At 40.6% G+C, this 18812-nt stretch overlaps 1 protein-coding gene across 1 annotated transcript in view; it reads left to right on the forward strand.

Annotated features, from left to right (window-relative positions):
* Window positions 1-18812, forward strand: part of LOC137912685 (furin-like) — a 45213-nt gene that overhangs the window by 11063 nt on the left and 15338 nt on the right. Inside the window, exons 2-5 of the mRNA XM_068756818.1 lie at window positions 9475-9573; window positions 12886-12981; window positions 14555-14683; window positions 14808-14884. Coding sequence (XP_068612919.1) covers window positions 9475-9573; window positions 12886-12981; window positions 14555-14683; window positions 14808-14884 — 401 coding nt within the window. The remainder of the gene's footprint in view (window positions 1-9474; window positions 9574-12885; window positions 12982-14554; window positions 14684-14807; window positions 14885-18812) is intronic.

Genomic DNA, 18812 nt, shown 5'->3' on the forward strand with positions numbered 1-18812 from the left:
TTCTGCAACTGACATTTTCCACCATTCCATCACATGAGCATGATGCCCCTACAGAGGCTATTTCAAGTTGTCACAATGATATGCAAATCTTCCAGGATACCGTTCCCAATACACAGAAATCCCAAAGCTCCAAGTCTAAAGTTGCTGTTTTTTGATGTTTTCGACTGTCTGAGCTTTTGTGGTACCATGAAGGAGTTTGATGTTCGTTGAATTTGAACGATTCCTGGTTCAAAGTTGCACACACCCTTCCAATCTTGCTGCTCTCGTTCCATGGCCACTGCATGGCATATCTCAGCTCAGCTCTCAGGAAGCAAACAGAGCGAACTGCAGCCTTGCTTCTTCAAAGACTTCTCCTTAATCTGCAGTATCAGGCCTCTGTAAAGAATGTGAGGTTTTGTCCCCCCCCCCCCACACACACACACACACACACATACATGTTATTCATTGTGTGATTAGACCTTGAAATAAACAATTTCCCATTTAATTTTCTATAATGTATTTCAGTATAGAATTATGGGTAATTATTTGAATGCTGCTGAGCAGACCGAGTTTTATTAGTTTGTTCCTTCTATTTAGAGCCTTTGTGTAATTTCCAATCACACATATAACAAAGGAGAGAATATAAAGTGGTAAATAGAAATATTATTCTTACATAGCTGGTAAAAGAGATTAGTTGTTTTTATAAGTGTGGTAGGGACACTTTAATTTGTTTTCCTCGCACAAACACACAACACACATCTGCTGCATACACTAGTTTACCCCATCCATCCCTGGTGATTTCTCAATACACGGTGAGGCTCAGCTGGCTGCTGCCTCACCGCACGTCTCTTGTCAGCATTTGAACAATAAATATTAATATTCATCGATTTTTAAATGAAATATAATCTAAAGCTGTTGAAGTTAAATGGAAAATAACTTTTGATTACAAATCACTGGATAAATATAACTGTTTAATTTATTTCTTCAATACGTCACTGGCTGCAACAATATCGTTCATCGTGAAAACATAAATTAGAATTAATAACCGAAGTGAAACAGACACACAAATGATTGTTTTGATGATGGTTTGTGCTGAGCTCTATAAGGTGTGGAACTGTATTTATTAAAGTGGCAGCTGGACTAATGACTAGAGGTGCACATAGCCACACAGCATGTACGACCCTATTTATGCAGACAGGCAGCAGACGGCTCAATCCTGACACGAAAATTGCAGTGTGCAGCCAGACTAGAATCAAAGCACCTTGCACAAACTTTTCAACCTCCTGCATTGCAAGGTAAGCCTTCAAAATCCTGAACTGTGTAATGAAAAGGAGGAAAACATCTCTTCACCTTCGAAAAAAGGCACAGACATAGAATGCCAAATGTCCATAAATGCACAGGGCAGACACAACTTTATATGTCATTATCTCCGACCACTTGTAGCCTGAACGGACAGATTGGAAGAAATATTATAATATGGGTCTCTATGTCATGAGAAGAGACGGCCTGAACATGATGGCCTTACTCGATGGAATAGTGGAAGACCTGCGGTTAGAAAGTGAAATCTATTTGCTTTAGTTCTCAAACTATAGGGTCACAGAGCCTGGAAGTCTGGTCTGGCACCAGGGGAGTTCAGCATGGGCAATGTAGGAAAGAGAAGGCGGAGTTACATTCTGCAAATGAATAATCCAGCAGAATCCCAGGGCTCCTTCACAGGACACCATGAGAGGAGAGAGCCGGATGGGACAGCTGGAGGCTTGGATTGGTTTTTTTAATGTAGTCTTCATTGCACATGGAGAGCTGCAGATGGAGCGATTTAACAGTGAGAGAAGTACCGGTATGTGTCGGTGAGTGCGTTTGAGTGCTGGTGTTTCGCCATCAGGCCGTGATGACTATTCCTGTATTAGCGGCAGATCTTCTACATCTATGTCTGGAGGTGCTGACAGCTTTTCCATTTTCCTGAGGCGAGCCCTTAAAGTGAAGGGCACATTCCAGACAGAGGACCTTTTGCTTCTTTTCCTTTCAAAAGTCTGTCCATCCATGGTTTGAGTACTCCTACTACCCTTTTTTTGCGAACATTTGAAAGATTGACTGATCTGTGTATGAAAAAATCAATAAGGCAACCCTTTGAGTGCTTTTCAGAGTGATTTTACAGGGACTGTAGTTGACATACCGACAAGTGGCTTTGCCTTTCATTCCTTTGGAAAGAGTTGTAACTCTGTGGGCTGACAGAAAGTCGTGTCTGAGCATGAGGCTCTCATTAGCATAAATGAGTAGAGGAGTGGGAGGGAAATGTTTTTTTTATTATTGTTGTTATTATTTTTACATGACGGAATCCAGTGCAGCTTGTGTGCAATGCACGTTAGATCAGAATAGCTTGTAAATGTTGATGGCATGAGAATGAAGGTGGCGTGCTGCCTGCAGGCATAAACTAAAGGCCAGCAGCAGTTCTACTTACACAGAATCCTAAAAGCTGTAATATGCTCAGTATTTCAGAAGATTCTTATTTGCAGCATGCTTTTTTTTAAATTCACTCTTAAGCAATATTTTGTCACTCCTCATTTGCATAATGCTAAACTCAATTGCCTTGTCTCTTTGTCATTTATGCAGCAATGATGGTGGCATATTTATTTTTGCAGTGTCTTTCGATCCAAAGAGCACCGATGCTTAAAACGTTTATGTATTCTACCCCTCTTCCGGTGACTGTAGAATTAACCCATTTAGATTAATTCCTTTGCTTTCTGCTGGTTGATTTCATATATCATTTTGTCTTTTTTTTTCCTCATAGCAAGAGAAAGAGGCCCCTCGTGGCCCCAGCTTCAGCTAACATTCTATTTAGCATACTGAAACAACCAAATCTGTCAATCTCTCTCTGGTTCTTTCTCTTCATATTTGTTTCTCCTGCTGTTTTTTTTTTTTTTGGCTCATTGAAAAAAAGCACCAATATTACATATATTACATTACATCCATACCTAACTAACTTTAGCCTCTAACTGTATAAATATCCATTTCCCCTGACTCGATTAATATTCATTACTCTGGTGAGGCTTAGTTGTGTCTACAAGCTGGTTAGCACATACCTTCGATTAAGTCGAGAATATGAATCACCCTGCTGGGGTAGAACTCAAATTAAAAAGCCAAAGAGCAAACTGATTGTTCTGACATACACACAGCCTTTTTATGTGTTTCAATCTCACTTACACAAGGCCATGGCTCAGAATCTTTCCCCTGTGTGTGTGTGTGGGGGGGGGGGGCATTTGGCATTTGATAAGGACTACGTCTTTTCTTAACATTTTCTGCGTGCTAATAAAACACAAAAGGATAAATTTCGTCTGGATTCCTGGATGTTCTAAATTTCTGATGTCTGCTGGTAGTGCATGGAAAAAAAATATTTTCAGACCATTTGATTATCTGGTCTATTCTGAATCGAAACACAGATTCCGTGTGGATTCACCATATTTTATTTTTTCAAGCATGAAATTACACCAAGTCAAATCAGTTTTCTCATTACACATTCCAAAATGGGCGGATCAAGATCCCGGGTCGGCAATTATCGGCCCGCGAGCCAAATCAAGACGGAGACGGGACCCAGGGATTCCTGAGCCGTTGGGTTACTGGTTGCCGCTCGGCGCTCTCCAACATTGATTTGCATCTAAAACAAAATATCTCAAATGAGATCCTGCATTTAAGAGACTGGCTTGCCACTGGAGCACTGAATTCCATCTCAGCAGAAATCATTCACTCGAAGTGTTGCGATGACCAACGAACCCCTGCAGTGATGCAAGAGGAAGCAGAACAGAGCCAATCAAGCCCAGTTATGAGCCAAGCTAATAGTGCTAGCTATACACACAGCTTCTTTCTCGCCAATGCCTTCACTCGCAATACGAGGAAGATGAGAATTTTATCCTTCCATCTGAAATTATTTCTGACCTCAATTTTCATTGAAAGGGCACTTCATTAAGTTTCCTTTTTGGCTTGAAAGGCTTTTTTTAATCATGAAATTTGAGATTTTATTTTTGCTTTTGTTCCATTACTTAATAAGCGTTGCCTATAAGCCTGCTTGACATATTAATAATCGAGTGTCTCAACTAAAGCAGCAGCAAAAGTGCTGAAAAACATGTACATTATTTGTCAATGACTAGATTCAAAAACACGTTAGTGCAACATAGTAAACGTTTTATACTTCATGCTCAACAAAATAAACACTTTGGTTTTCTTCAGTCAAGACCATGAGGTTTCTGACTGTTTTGGACCTCAGCAGGGGAAGAGGCTTGACTCACTCGACCTTTTGCCATTTTAAATGAATGACATTTCTGTCGGCCACATGCTTTGTTTTTCCCAATGCCCCCCCCACCCATGAGCAAAACTACCTTTTAACAGACAGAACACTTTTGCAACGCGAGCTGGGTGCTCATTGGTGTTGAGACACAGAAATTTACCAAATGCTGCTGTACTAAAAAATGGTTTAATTGTTACGCATGTGCTCTTTCCACAAAACAAATTTAAATGGATCCATATTATTATTATTATTATTATTATTATTTCTACGACTACTAATACATTTTAAAATACAATGATGATACTCTGGGGATGAAGCGAAGATTGTAGCATGCATCGATGTGATATAAATTTGTTTTGCCTCCCATTGCCAAACTGGAAGATGTGTGCCCAGGACGAGTGCCAGATAAATGAAAGCCCTGCCTCCCATTTTATGTTTCGATACTCTAGCAGGCCTGACTCCTGGGACCGTGGTGCTCTAATCGAGTAATGGAGCACTGTAAGCTCTAAACAATGCACTGCTGCCTTTGTAAAGTGAGGAGGATTTCACTCTGTTCTATTCTGGATTTTCGGGGGATACAATCGATAAGAATTACAAGGCAGTGGCCGTTTACTGTGACAGAACTGTATAAATGTAGTTTTATGATAATATTAGCTGAGGGTCAGGCATCAGTAATGTCTGACGTCCTCCATCATATATGGCCGTTGTAACTATTTTCCACTTGGTTTTCTGCTGTCTCTCCTGTGACATTTCTCTCCTTTCTTCATATTTCATATTGTCAGTGCATCCTACTCAGAGTAGAGCAGGTCTGGATGGCCATGCCTTGAACTGGAATCTCTTTATTTAAAAAAAAGATATTTGTTCTTCCCAACAAGTGCTTGAAATGTCCTCTTGTATTTTTGCTGTGAAAGATGTATTCTGTTGCTCGTAGCGGTTTACATACTTTTAATTCTGCATCCGTCCCTTTTAATTCATCGCTACTGCAAGTATCAACTTCATAGACATATTGTTGTATCGTCGTTGTTCAGCGATACAATTACCCACAAACACATCTTTTGTGGCTACTGCTGTTTCCCCAAAAGCAACAAGTTCACTGAATTTGCGAATGTGGCCGAGGCAGGCGACATCCAAAAACAAATAATTACCCTTCATTTTAAAAACCCTCAAATTAGCCTGGTTGTTCCAAAGTAAAATAATGAGCTTCCCTCATTCAGCCCAACCCCAGAGTTTCAGCTGTAATTAGTCTCGAAGATGGCAACCCAGTGGCTCAGTGGGCAATAATAACATGACTGTTCTATTAGCACAGCAGCAAGTTGTCCACCACGCAATACACGGCAAAGCAAGCACCCGTTTCTGTAAGGGCATACAGTGCCGTGTGTGTTTTGTTTGAACAAACGATTCTAAAATGAAAGACGATGTATAAAACGAAGAGTGAAAGAGGAGATTGGGCTGGTGGGCTGCGTGGCAATCAATGAGCTCTGGTGTTCCACTGACATAATTATCTGAGATGCGCAAAAGAAGCCGCCTGCCAGTGCCATCCTGCTGTACAGAGGAATAGCAGAGCAATGCATTCATTTTACATTTATGTTCCTCCTGTGGAAAACTGTCCATCGGGATAGCGGAATCTTGTGTTACAGGCTATAAATGAAGGTGCTCTGTGTTTAGAGTGAAATACTTTTATTGTTGTCTCTAACCAATTGCTGATTTCTAGTGTTTTTCTGTAAAAAGATGGGTCTGATTGATTGCATTTCCAATGGGGTGGAATTGCCTCTATGCACTTTGTCCAAGCTTAAGGGAATACAATAAAAGGGGGAACTCTGTCACCATCTATGTCAGTTTGACAGACCCTTAAGCGCCCACGCTGAATGCTTGAAATATTTGTGTTCAGTTCTCTTGCTGAATATAGATTGATGGGTCTTGTGTTATTTTATATTATCTGAAGCAGAGAAAAACCAACAAGTTCAGTGTTCAAATACTTGTATTGCTCAGAAAAGTGTTCTGTTTTTTGATGTGTAAATTTACAGCACTTTTTATGGACCTGATGTGTTATTTTACTTTCTTGGAGATTGACAAGAGAACGCAGCAATATTCCCCCCCATGGTCGAAACCAAATGTTGCAGGCAGCACTTGGGACTCGTTGCAATGCAGCAGAATGTAAATGGCTCGGACTTTATAAAGCTACTTTTTGTTACATATCAATCTTTTGATCTGCCACAATAATGTAATGAATTTAAATGAAAATGCCTCGAGTTGAGGGCTTTTCTCAGCAATTAATTAGATTAATTAATTACAGATAATAATTGATTAATTGCAAAAAAATAATAATAATCTCTTGACAGCACTATTAGTTATAGCTACTTTTTTCCATCACCCATGTCTTGCAACAACCATGGCATGTCTGGAACAAAACAGATTCCAGGCACATTTCTCAACAAGTGCATTGCACAATTGTATTCTTGCACGTGTGATAACACTGAAAAGAAAACTTTCCCATGAATCTTTGGAGTTTTGCCGAAAAATGTGTATCATATTAAAATTGGACCTAAGCTTTTCATTGTGTGCTGAAAGTGAACACCAAGCTACACGTTTACCTGGCCACCAATGTCATCAACATAGCTCAAATAAGAAACACCTGAAATAGCAACTTCTGGCAGTGTCCTGTGGGGAGTTTAAAGGAAAGTATATGCATCATGCAGACTCAGAGCGTAGTGTCAGGCCGGCTAACGGCCCTCAGTGGCCTCAATTATTACCTTTGTCACACATTCACACACCATGTGGCTCATTCTGGTTCAGACTAGAGCGAGGCGTGACTCAGCCACACTTATTGGAAGGAAGCTGCACCAACGTTTCAATGTCCATCTCAATTTACCAAGAGCCATTGACTGTAAATTAGGGCATCAGCGCTCCTGGAAATAGGCTTTGTCCCAAAGACGAGCCACACCGGTGGACCACAAATTAGCTCTCTGCCCTTCCGCAATCAATGTGAAGTGGGTATCATTAATTCCTCATGTCATACTTCCATCTTCCTCTTTTCAGAGGCCATTTCCGATTACATGGCGTTGACATTATTTTTGAGACAAGGTGTATGTAAGGTCATTTTGCTCTTCAGCTAATTTACTGAAGATATTATGAAGTGAAGATCAACTGAGGATCTTTCACGACTGCGTAGTATGCTATTATAGTTGTTTGATTTTCCTTTACTGTCTGCTCCTATTAACTTTACTACTTAATCAAGACTGTCTTTTCCTGATTTGAAATATCTTTTTCATATTAGGCAATCAAATCAAAAAATATTGCTTCTCTTGAAAATAGTGTTAATTTTTTCGCCCTGAATGATTGGTAGTCAGCCTTTTTATCTGCCAATAATTGCAGGACCTGAGGCCAAAATGATCTCATCAAAATAGACAATTAAATCAAACATGTTCCCTCTGGATATAACCCTTAAATGTGAAATATGTGAAATAAAAATAAAATGACAACAAAAAAGGTTTTAAATAGACAAGATTGAAATCCTCATGGCCAGGATGTTTTAGAAAAGACTAAAATGTCTTTCTCTAAAATGTTCTTTGACTAAATAAAATAAATAGTGTTCCTTGAATCAAATATGACTAAAATCCCCAGACCTTCAGTCAACTAAAACTTAATATAAAAGGATTATGTTGTCTAAATTCCTATTACGAATAAGGGCTTTTGAGACAAGACTAAGACATAAACTTAAAAATAGCTGACAAAATTCACACAAACTTGAATGCATATCCTATTTTACCTGTCCAATGCGGGCTTAAGTCATTGAGGAAATCTTATTTCATGTCGACATTCTGCCTCACCGCATTTTTATCATTTGCAGAATGCCCTGCAAAGTTGTCATCTCATAGAGGCAGTTTCATTAATCTTTTCCACACACTATCCAAAATGGCGTGCGGCTCTGCAGGGGAGAAATGATCCTTTTTGTATAGCATTGAGTAATTCCACAATGATTGACCCTCACTGGTTTATGTACAAATTATCAGAGCAAAAAAAAAAAAAGTCTTAATTGCAAATATTTGAGAAAATGTAGTGAAATTGGCCAACGCAAAGGCTGGCAGCTTCGTATCCGTGCTGCCAGACTCGGTCTCTGAGCTCCGTCCTCCAGTCTGGTCGACTTGCAGACGGCCAGCCAGCGGAATCCGCCGCAGCCTCAGGAGAAGCTTCCATCCTGCTGTGTCTGCTCTTCTCCCTCCCGACTCACATCCATCCTGCCTAGTCGGCCTGTCAAACCCTACACCCCAACCCTCCCTCCCCTCTTCCACCGCTCCACTGGGCTTGTGAAGGTGAGCCAAACCCCAGTGGCGCTACTGTACAGATTGCGATGCTTTCGCTTCAAATGGAGGATGCTCTCTTGTGAATAGCCATACAAAGCGATGCTGGGCTGCGAACTCCTCCGTTTCTCTCTCCCCACCCTTTTGCTTAGTTATTTTTGTCTTCATTCACATGCTCATAGCTCAATGTCTGTCTTATTTAGTCTCTGTCTTGCTTTCAAGTCAGCTTTCCTGGACCATGACTTGGGGAGGTGGGGGGGGGGGCAGGCTGACCCGTGAGTCACTGAAGAGCCAGGCTAACAAAAGGAAAGTGTGCCCTCTGAGGCTTAAGGCCAGTTTGGTGACGGCTGTCAGCAAATCGCCTCTCCTTAAAGGCTCTTTTATGCGTGGAACAAGCGAAGCCATTGTGACTGCGGCATGATAAATGCTTTCGTCTCGCTCTGAGGGGACTATATCTCCAACGAATGCCTCTAATGTTTTTCCATACATGGCATCCATCAAAAGATTTATAATGTTCATGATTTGTAATGGGTGCCTCTCTGGGGTCTGTTTAGCCCCTCAGCTATATGTATATAATGAACACTGGCTTTTGCAAAAATGAATCACCTTCTCTTGAGCGATTATAAGACTTTTTACTCTTATTAATACATTCATATAGGACTTTACACTCTGTCCATATCAAATACTCCACTGATACATTAGCTTCCTTGGGCTTTTTCTTTTCCACGAAGAGAAGTGATGTTCACTTTTGTGCTCATCATCGCAGTGGTGATCCTCTCTTAGGTTTTGAATCCATAGACAGAAATGGCCGGGCTCTGATGTCCAAATGGTGTCTTCATGTTTGCTTGTAAATGCACAGGGGATGCCTTGCTCGGTGTTGCAGTTGAATTTATTGCCTTTGCCTTTGTGTCAATGCAGGTTTTTGGAGATTATTATCACTTCAGGCATCACAGCGTGGAGAAAAGGGCTTTGTCCGGCCACAGGGAGATGCACGTCAGACTGCAAAAAGAACCACAGGTAAGACGGATGTCAGCGTTCACCCAGGTCATTGCAGTAGTCCATGTTGGCAACAACCAAAAAGTGACGAGACTTCATTGGCAGCTTTCACTTATATGCTTCTGAGGTTCGTTTTGTTGTGTCCTCTCCACACCCCACACCTTTCTTATGAGGGAGACAGTTGTTTGGGAAGGCTGCTGTTGATTTTGTACAAATTACAGTGTTTAGCATCCAGTCACGCAGAGATTAGCCACAGAGATTAGGCATCGGCTCTTCTCTTGCTCCATGCGTCACATTTACCTCGTTAATGTGTTGAAAACATCGAGAATCTTTCAATGCTAAGTTTTTAATGAAAGCTGTACCACACCGTTTTTATCATAGTGATGAGCCTCATTGTGGCATGCTCTGTTTCGAAGATGTTTCACCCTTCAGTGCATCCACCTCTCTCTCTCTCTCTCTCTGCCGTTCTCCATATTGCGGCAGAGTTTACCTATTGATATAAGATTGCATCATATTATTATTTTGACGGGGCCTTACTATCAGTATGGAAATGGCAAGTGCTATTCGATGTTTTTGGTCATGAAAATATCCTATTGTTCGTCTGTCTTCCAAAATGTTCTCCCTTTTTAAAGACCCTCAGCCTGAAGCTCGATTGCTTCTTTATTTAACATGTTAATGTGGATTATTTCACAGGGGGAAATAATGCATTCATTCTGACCTACTTTCAACAGTGTTTAGACTTTAGAGGGTTGCATCTCAAATCATAGGTTGCATACATCCAGGGGTTGTAAACAATACAGCTGGAGAATAAGGTCCATTTCAAAACAAATTTTGGGTTTACTGTCAGGAGCAAGGGATTGTGCTGCAGCATGGGAGGACAGCGCTCCGAGAATATCATTGTTTGATCTGTGAACAGTACCTGGAGAGCATCCAGGCTCCGGCTGCTGATGTAGGAGCAGCAACCCTCACGGAGAGGCTTTTCTGTGGCAGCAACATGTTTGGTCTGCTGGTGTCGTCTCCTAGCAGCACAGCATTTTAATATAATAGAAACGCAGACAAAGTTTTAAGCTGCTTGAAAAAGATTGCTGCTGAGGTTGATATGAGTAGCCAGCACAGCTTGATTTTGGGGGAGGGGGTCATTTTTTTGTTCCACAAATTAGTCTTTTGACTTTTCACCAAAAGGCTTCTGTGTAATTCTCTTTGGGGGGGGGGGGGGGCAACAACTAAAACTGTCACAACCCAAATCCACTACCCACAATCTACATGAATGGGAGAACTGGAGTTTTTTCTGCGATGCCTGGTTTGCACTGAAAGTCTGTTAGGCTGGGTCGATCTAAAATATAGCACTCGTAGTCATTATGAAACATGCCTCACTTGTTTTTAATAGTCTCTGGCCAACAATGGAGACATGTGGTACAGAGAAATATAGGATATAGATGGACACTTTTGATGTCTTGTTACTTTTCATTCCTTCAGGGTTTTTTTTGTAATATATATATAATGGAGGAAAATAATAGGATGTCACCAGGCCTGTCCTTTCTCATCTATTCTTCCTCCATCTGGAACAGATCTGCAGAATAAAGCCCAATCTGTGTCAGTGCCTTGCTGCAAGTAACAGTGCCAGCATGGCTTCTCCTTCATCACCAGCCTGCAGGACACTGTGCAAAAGTTGGAACAAACAGTGTGTTGTTGCCCAAGTGGCTTTTGAACCACAACCATGCGCAGTCTCCTCTGTTTTCGCGATTCTGCCTGATTCCCCTTTTGCCTCTGTCCCAGACCTCAGATGAGTATTTATACTGAACCGCTGTCCCTAGTTCTCCATGACTGACTTTGTCTTCGCAAAGACCTCAGTTAGAAGGAAAGGATGAGCAGCCTGGAATGTTCCATTTCTTTTATTCTTCACATTAATTCCAAAATATTTCAGTTTGCCATTGCTGAAAATATGACCTCACGTCCTGTGTTGAATTGAATTGAATGCCGCGTTAATGGAAATAAGCAAGCCGCTATGTGAATTTATTAGCTTTTAGTCATTTGAATTAATTGGCTTTATAAATGAAACTCCACACTCCAGAGTATTGGTTTATCCTCGTCATGTTGTTCAGGCATCAGTGTTTTTTTGCCCTGATAATAAGATGTTGCACAATGAACAGCAGTGCAACCAGAACCAGCAAGTTAAGAAATCAAGCCAATCAGAGGAGCTTCTTTATAAATATGGCAGCTGACTGAAAATGAAAAAATGTGACAGCCTCAGGTAATGTCAGTTTTTATAACAGCGTTGTAAAGACTCCTGGTCATTCAGGTAGTATTATTATTAGGATATTTGAATCTACAGTCGACCACCATTCCAAAAACAAGGCATGGGGGGGGGGGGGGGGGGGGGGAGAGGCTGAAGGTATTTGGCAGCTCTGGGCTTAGATAACCGGAGCAGGCAGCAGACTATCAGACCTTTAGGACAGAAAAAGAATGCATGCAACAGTCATTGTCATGCATGCAGGTCAGTTGATGCAAATGCAATATGTATATATATATACATAATCAGTAGGTCTGTACTGCACTAACAGTAACTCTGGTGTTGTGTCCAAATGGGATCCCACCTTGGAAAACGACAGGAGCAGGCAACACATTCTTCCCGATATGTAAGCGATGCCTTGTACTGTGCACAAAGCAAGATGCACTTATTGATCAACCGGTGGAAATGTGAGTTTACTGCTGTGAAATATTTGGCTTTGTTAATGAGAAGCTGATGATCGCAGGGTGTTGAAGGAAAAAAGAGAGTCGCCACATCTAGAGGTTGATCTGTTCTCTCCCACCCGTGGGGTTGTGAGTGCAATATAATAAAAGCTCAAACAGATTTGTATTGTTTATTCATGGAATTTGTGTGTTAAAATATTTACCCATTAAATAATATATTCAATTTGGCATCTTCAATCATTCTAAAACAAATGAATACTCAGAACACATCATGACTCTGTGGAAATAAGACTGAGGACAGACTAGATGATTTGTCCTCGTGTCGATTTTCTTTGACAAGCACCATGTAGGACATCAAAGCCCCCCCCCCCGCCTGTTTAGCAGCTATACTTTCCCTTTGCACCTCAGGAATGAAATAAATGAGATTGGCTTCTGATCTCTGCCTCTCTTTCTCCTTATTACTTTTTGAACACAGCTGGAGCCATGTTTTTCCACATCCACGCTCTGTAGGAGATAGCAACACTTTCTGATTAGAACATGATAAATGATGCAAATCCATGTGAGGATTAATGTAAACTGTGGATTGTGTGTGTGTGTGTGTGTGTGTGTGTGTGTGTGTGTGTGTGTGTGTGTGTACCCCAGGTCCTGTGGGTGGAGCAGCAAGTGGTGAAAAAAAGGAAGAAGAGGGATGTCTATGAAGACCCAACAGACCCCGATTTCTCCAAGCAGTGGTATCTGGTGTGTTTGATGGTTTTTAATCCTTACAGGCTGGATATTTTGCAAATATCATTATGACAAACATATATATATATATATGTAAGTCAAACACTCATTGTACCGGTATATGTATTATTTTTTTTAAATGCCACACACTGCATTTTAATAAAAACTACAAGAGCTTCAAAGGGGTGCTGTCAGTATAACACACTTATTTTATCTGACCCACACTTTTGATTTCTAGAAACTAAAGAATTTAGGTTTGTTAGCAGGATGATGGAAAAACTGTTGGATGGATCTTGATGGGGAAAAGAAATTCTGAAGATGGGTCTCATACTAACTTGGATCCCATTACATTTTGAGATTGATGCGGATACCCATCTACCCAAAACAAATCCTCCATCGGTGCAGATCACATCCGCCTAAAGCGAATGAGTCAGTCAAACGTCCAGCAATCCAGTAGAAGCAAATTATGTAAAAGTTACAACATTATCTCTGCAAAGTGCTTCATGTGATGCATCTAAGGACACCGAGGTGAAGGTGAAATGAACTGTCCAGACAGACGCACTGCTGAGCTGCTTCACCTTGACTCATTGGTAGAAAATGGTCCTGTTTCATTATTAGCAGCTTTTCTCAGAGGTGCTTCAATTTGCTCTGACCGCTCTTTTTTTCTTTCATATTCACAATGCATGTGTCGGTGCCATGGATTGGTAACAGCATTGAATATCTCAGACATACTAGATATCGGCACTCAAAAGAAGTGAAATCACCTCCGGCATTTAGCACTGGACCTCCAATCGTCTGGGGACTAGAACCTTTTATTCTGCACAGTGGTTTAGCCTTTGGGTGTTTGCCTCCAGCGTTGTTGGTAGCACAACCATTTTATTATATATAGAGGCATTTTATATCAGTTTGTTTGGGAGCCTCAGCTGGAGCAAACATTGAATTCTTGTTGATTTACGCTGCTGTCTGTGCCAGTTCAAAGACAATTTTAGATTGGAGTGTCTGGGCTTTGTGGCTGAAGATGTGCACATGCACTGTGGAGAAAATTGTCGTGAAATTGGAGAATTGGCAGCAAATAGAAGAAGGGGCAGATAAGATTTTTTGTTCGGTATCCCTTTCCTCCATCTGCCTTACGTATCTGGAGCCATGTTATACTCCTCCTGTACTCACTTCTCTTCATACCACCCAGTGCAAATGTCTTCTTCAACCCAATCACTCTTTTCAATTCCATATTTCTAATTGGTCTGTTGCCTCTCATATTGAAATCTGGGCACAGTTATTTCTACTGGGAGGGAGGCAGATACATGCAGATTTCTGGCCTGTAACAGGTTATCCAATTAATTTGAATTGAATTTTAAGTGCTCATGAATCACCTCACATCTTCCCTCTGTGTCTTGTTTATTTTGTATCAACCTTTTTGGTTGAATTTTTAAAATGTGATTTCTTTTATTTATTTTTTGTGGTAAGTAAAAAGTATTTGCAAATTATTTAATTTCTATTCAGACTAGTAGACCATTTGCCATGGTTTTGTCTGGGAAGCTTCATTCTTAGCAGATTGACTGACGAACAAAGGTTTTTCTGCACCTTTCAGTCGACGCCAACGCATCAAGACCTGAATACCAAAGTGGCCTGGGCCGAAGGATACACGGGAAGAGGTGTCGTGGTGACGATCCTGGACGACGGCATTGAGAAAGATCATCCTGACCTCAATGGCAATTATGTAAGCGACGCAGAACTGCATTTACAGTTGCGCGGAAAAAAATACCAGTCATGTTTAAACGGTGTTTGAGGAGCTAATTAATACAAAGCGATTGATGTGCTGATGCTTTTTGCGTCTCTTTTAGGACCCCGAGGCCAGCTATGATGTTAATGATGGAGATGCCGACCCCCAACCGAGATACACTCAGCGAAATGAGAACAGGTAGGGTCGCATAACTGGCAACCTGGCAACGTGCGTAAACGGCTTCAAAATGAGTTTGTTGCACCTGTTGGAATTTGGCAAGAAGTGCGGACGGTATAAATCTGATTGTAAAATACTGTAAATGCTTTCACGCTCTGCATGTTTTAAACATTTCCGTTTTCTAACAAACAACACTCGGTGTTTGATTCTGCTCCACCTTCCTACAAATGTTAGTTGACAGGCAGCAACACTTTGAGAAGGCACTGACTCCATGTGGCTTTTTGCCAAGCATTTAGAAACCAATTATATAAAGAATGCACTGGTGCAGCTATTTTTCAAAGATCGCTCCCTCTTTTCTGTCATTGCTTCAGTGCACAATAGCCAAGCTGCTGTAGCTGCAATTCAAGTCCCAGCCCATAAGCCCCACACCCACTCTGACACTTATTTGTTGCAAATACAGTATAGTTGGTGACTTGCCCTCAGTGATTCTTCATCTTCGCTTCCCTTCTTTGGTGATCGCATTTAAACATGTTCGCACCAATTTAATAACGCAACACTTCAAGCTCCAGAGAGGGAGAAGCCAACACCTTCCTCCTTTCCATTCCCATTTCTTCAAACACCATGGTCCTCCACTTTAGTCCAATCCCCTGGAGCAGATGAGAACAGACGTCCTCTCTCTATAATGAACAGCAGGATTTGTTTGCCGTTCTTCTCTTTTCTCAGACTCTTGCCACCATGATGCTCTTTTTTTCTGTCCTCAATTTCAAAGTGTCACATTCTCTTGTTAGTTGGTCAAAGGGAGATGCTAAATAAGCCCAACAAGTCTTCATGAACTTCTGAAGAATACTGTGTGAGAATGGAACCAATTCTTTGCAGCTGTTCTGATTTGAATGTTTCTGCCTCTGTTTCATTTTCATTTTTTTTATTTATTTTATTCATATGCACAATAATAAACATAAACAAAACATTACAAAGGCAAATAATAGTGCAGGAGAGGAAAAGAAGCCAAATGGGCTTATATAAAAATCCTCCCCTCAAGTTCAAATTAACTAAACAAAATCAATCAATATATATATATATAAAACAAAAAAATGGAAGTTAAATAAAAGCTAAAAAGGAAAAGATACACGGAAAAACCCAGCAAACAAACTGAGCAAAAGAAAGAAAGAAAATATAGAAAATAAAATACAGTAAAATAAAAACAATTTCACAGGTAGCATTTATTTTCCTGTCGTCATCTGAAATGTGATCCATTTGTCTTCGGTGTGTGCTTCAATTGAAAGGGAGTAGCGTCAGCGGGTTTTTGGAGCTGGGTCCTTGTTTCTGTCCCTGCAGACAGGTTGAGCAGCCATGCGGAGCGACCCCAAACTTTTCTGTCACCGTAACAGCAGATCTCATGTCCTTCCGTTAGAGCAAAGCATGACTGGAGCAGATTATTCAATGTTTCCGGTTTATTTAACTTGCTACGTGCCTTTACTTCAAAAACCCACACTCATATATATATATATATACATAAAATAAATACATAGAGTGCAGAGTAATCTGTCATGTGAGTGGAATTGCTAACGCAATTAGCCTCAATTTGATCAATTCATAGACATGAAATGAATGGCAGGGGTGTGTCTGTGTTGTTTGGCGTGACCTGCGGGCAAATTATATCCAGAGAGTCGCGTAAATCACCGCTGACTAACATGGACTGACAGTGAGTAATATTCACAACCCCCCTCACAGTGAGATTATATGAATATATTCATAGGGAAACAAAAAGCAAAGGAGAGTTGGAGGCGTGTATTTCCATATCTGGGAAGCCCAGTTCATCTGAAATGATCACAGGCTGAGTTTTGAATTCTCATCTCTGGGCTTGTTCCACAGAGATTCTATTTGATATTGAGGTAAGAGATCTGCCAGATATTTTTCAAATGTGTGTCGGAGAATTTGAAGGCTGTTTTATCTTTATCATGATGATATTGGTCTTTTTTTTGTGTGTGTGTGTGTGTGTGTGTGTGTGTGTGTGTGTGGTTAATTTAATCTTTTTTCCCCTTCATTACATCCATTAGTTCATTTTTCTTTTGGGCAAGAAAAGATGATGACAGCATTGATTTCACCTCCCTTGCACATCTCATCAGTAGAGCTTATACTGGTAACTATATACATATTCCTAAAAAAAAGATATATCTATGATGGGGGGCGAAGGGGGGGGGGGGCATGCAGTGTGGATATTATAATTAAATGTATAACCCGAAGCAAAACAACCAGCTGTGCTCATTCATTTATTCCTGCTTGCTCAAATTCATGTTGTCTTTCATCGGGGAGAACGTGAGTCAAAAGAGAAAAATGGTCTGTATTTCTAAACCCTGGGGAAGAGCGACATTCGCCTGTCAGGAACTTCTCACAGGTGTCCATTATTTCACATCTGCATGTCTTTAGTGTGAGATTGTGTAAGGACGGCCTTTATTAGAAATTTACTGGCATGTTACACTTGTGTGTGTGTGTCCTTCAATCCAATCCATGGCAGAGTTTGAATACTGAAGCAACTCAAGGCCTGAAAGATAAAGGAAGAGGTGTGGTCAGCTGATCTGAATGATGACGATGAGAAAGACCAAGCAAAGTGTTTTGCACGCATCTCTCGTTTTGTGCTTCGTCCTTGGTGGGGGCTCAACTACTAGTTTCTCTGACCATGAAAGTGCCTCTTCATCAAGAATGCATTCAATAGGAAAAGTGATAAAGGCAGCTGCATCACTTGCTGCAGAAGACAAATCATTTTAATTTGATTCGTAGTGTTAATTTCTTCTGGTATTAGTCAAGGCTGAGCAGGGATCCGCTGCATTAGTACGGTCAGAGAACCCCTGCAGTCATTAAGGGGTAAAGTAGTTGGTGACTTTAAGCAGAGTAACTTTTGATCCAGTGATTTTGTCTTGTTTTTTTTGTGCTGTTGAAAAGTTAATACGTGATCAGTTGTAAATATTTTCACATATATTTTCATGCATAAACAAAATGGTAATGTTCTGACATATTTCTGAAATTTTTTCCTCTACCATGTCTTCCAGATTATATCATTCATGTTTTCCTTTTTCTTTACCCAATGAAATTGTTTAAATTTGGCAGTTCACTGAGTCTATAAATTTACAATGTAACATTATGTAACATTTCATGTTGAATTATGTGTAAGTACATTTCATTCTACAGTCCTACTGCAAATATACGAAATACAGAGACAGGCAAAGAGCCTGAATCATCAAACCGAAGCAGACAGCTTCCTTCTGTGTGGTCTGCTGTAACATCCCTGCTATGAGGTTTAACACAGCATTAAGGTCACCTAGGTGATGACACGTTATAGAACTCAACATCGGGTCTCAGTAGAATAGAGAGTGGCTGCCACTCTTTCTCAAACCTGAATAATATAATTCTGCTTCCTCTTGTCTTTGTTATTCTGCAGGCCAGGGTGTCTTTATATTAGAAACAGCCAGGCAGACATTTTCTGAGGTGTTGTTAACATGAACCTCATATTTCAACTCAGTTCATCTGGCTTTTTGCCTGTTTTTTTATATATATATATATATATTTATTTATTGCAATACAAAAACGTGTTATTAAAATGCTAGAAAAAAGCTGCTTGAAACCCCAGTCAGCAATCCGGTGACTGGGGTTTACATTTAACTGCCTAAAGGTGTAAGTGGTTCTTGACAGATGAAGGACTTTGTGTTTCTGAACCACTCAAAAATTCTGCCCACTGAAGTTCACTGAAATGAATTACAAATTATCTAATTTGTGTAGTTTTTTTCAAAACCCAAGACCTTCAACTCTGGGATTTAGAACAAATATCTGATCGTCTTCACAAGGCAGCAGATAGCGCTTCTGTATCCGACCACACAATGAGGAGCTCTCCCCGTAACATTCCAGTAAAACCATTTGAACAAACCTGCCTGAGGCCAGGGCTTAGTTGTGCTGT

The sequence above is a fragment of the Brachionichthys hirsutus genome, unplaced genomic scaffold (genome assembly GCF_040956055.1).
Source record: "Brachionichthys hirsutus isolate HB-005 unplaced genomic scaffold, CSIRO-AGI_Bhir_v1 contig_939, whole genome shotgun sequence".
NCBI classification, from domain to species: domain Eukaryota; kingdom Metazoa; phylum Chordata; class Actinopteri; order Lophiiformes; family Brachionichthyidae; genus Brachionichthys; species Brachionichthys hirsutus.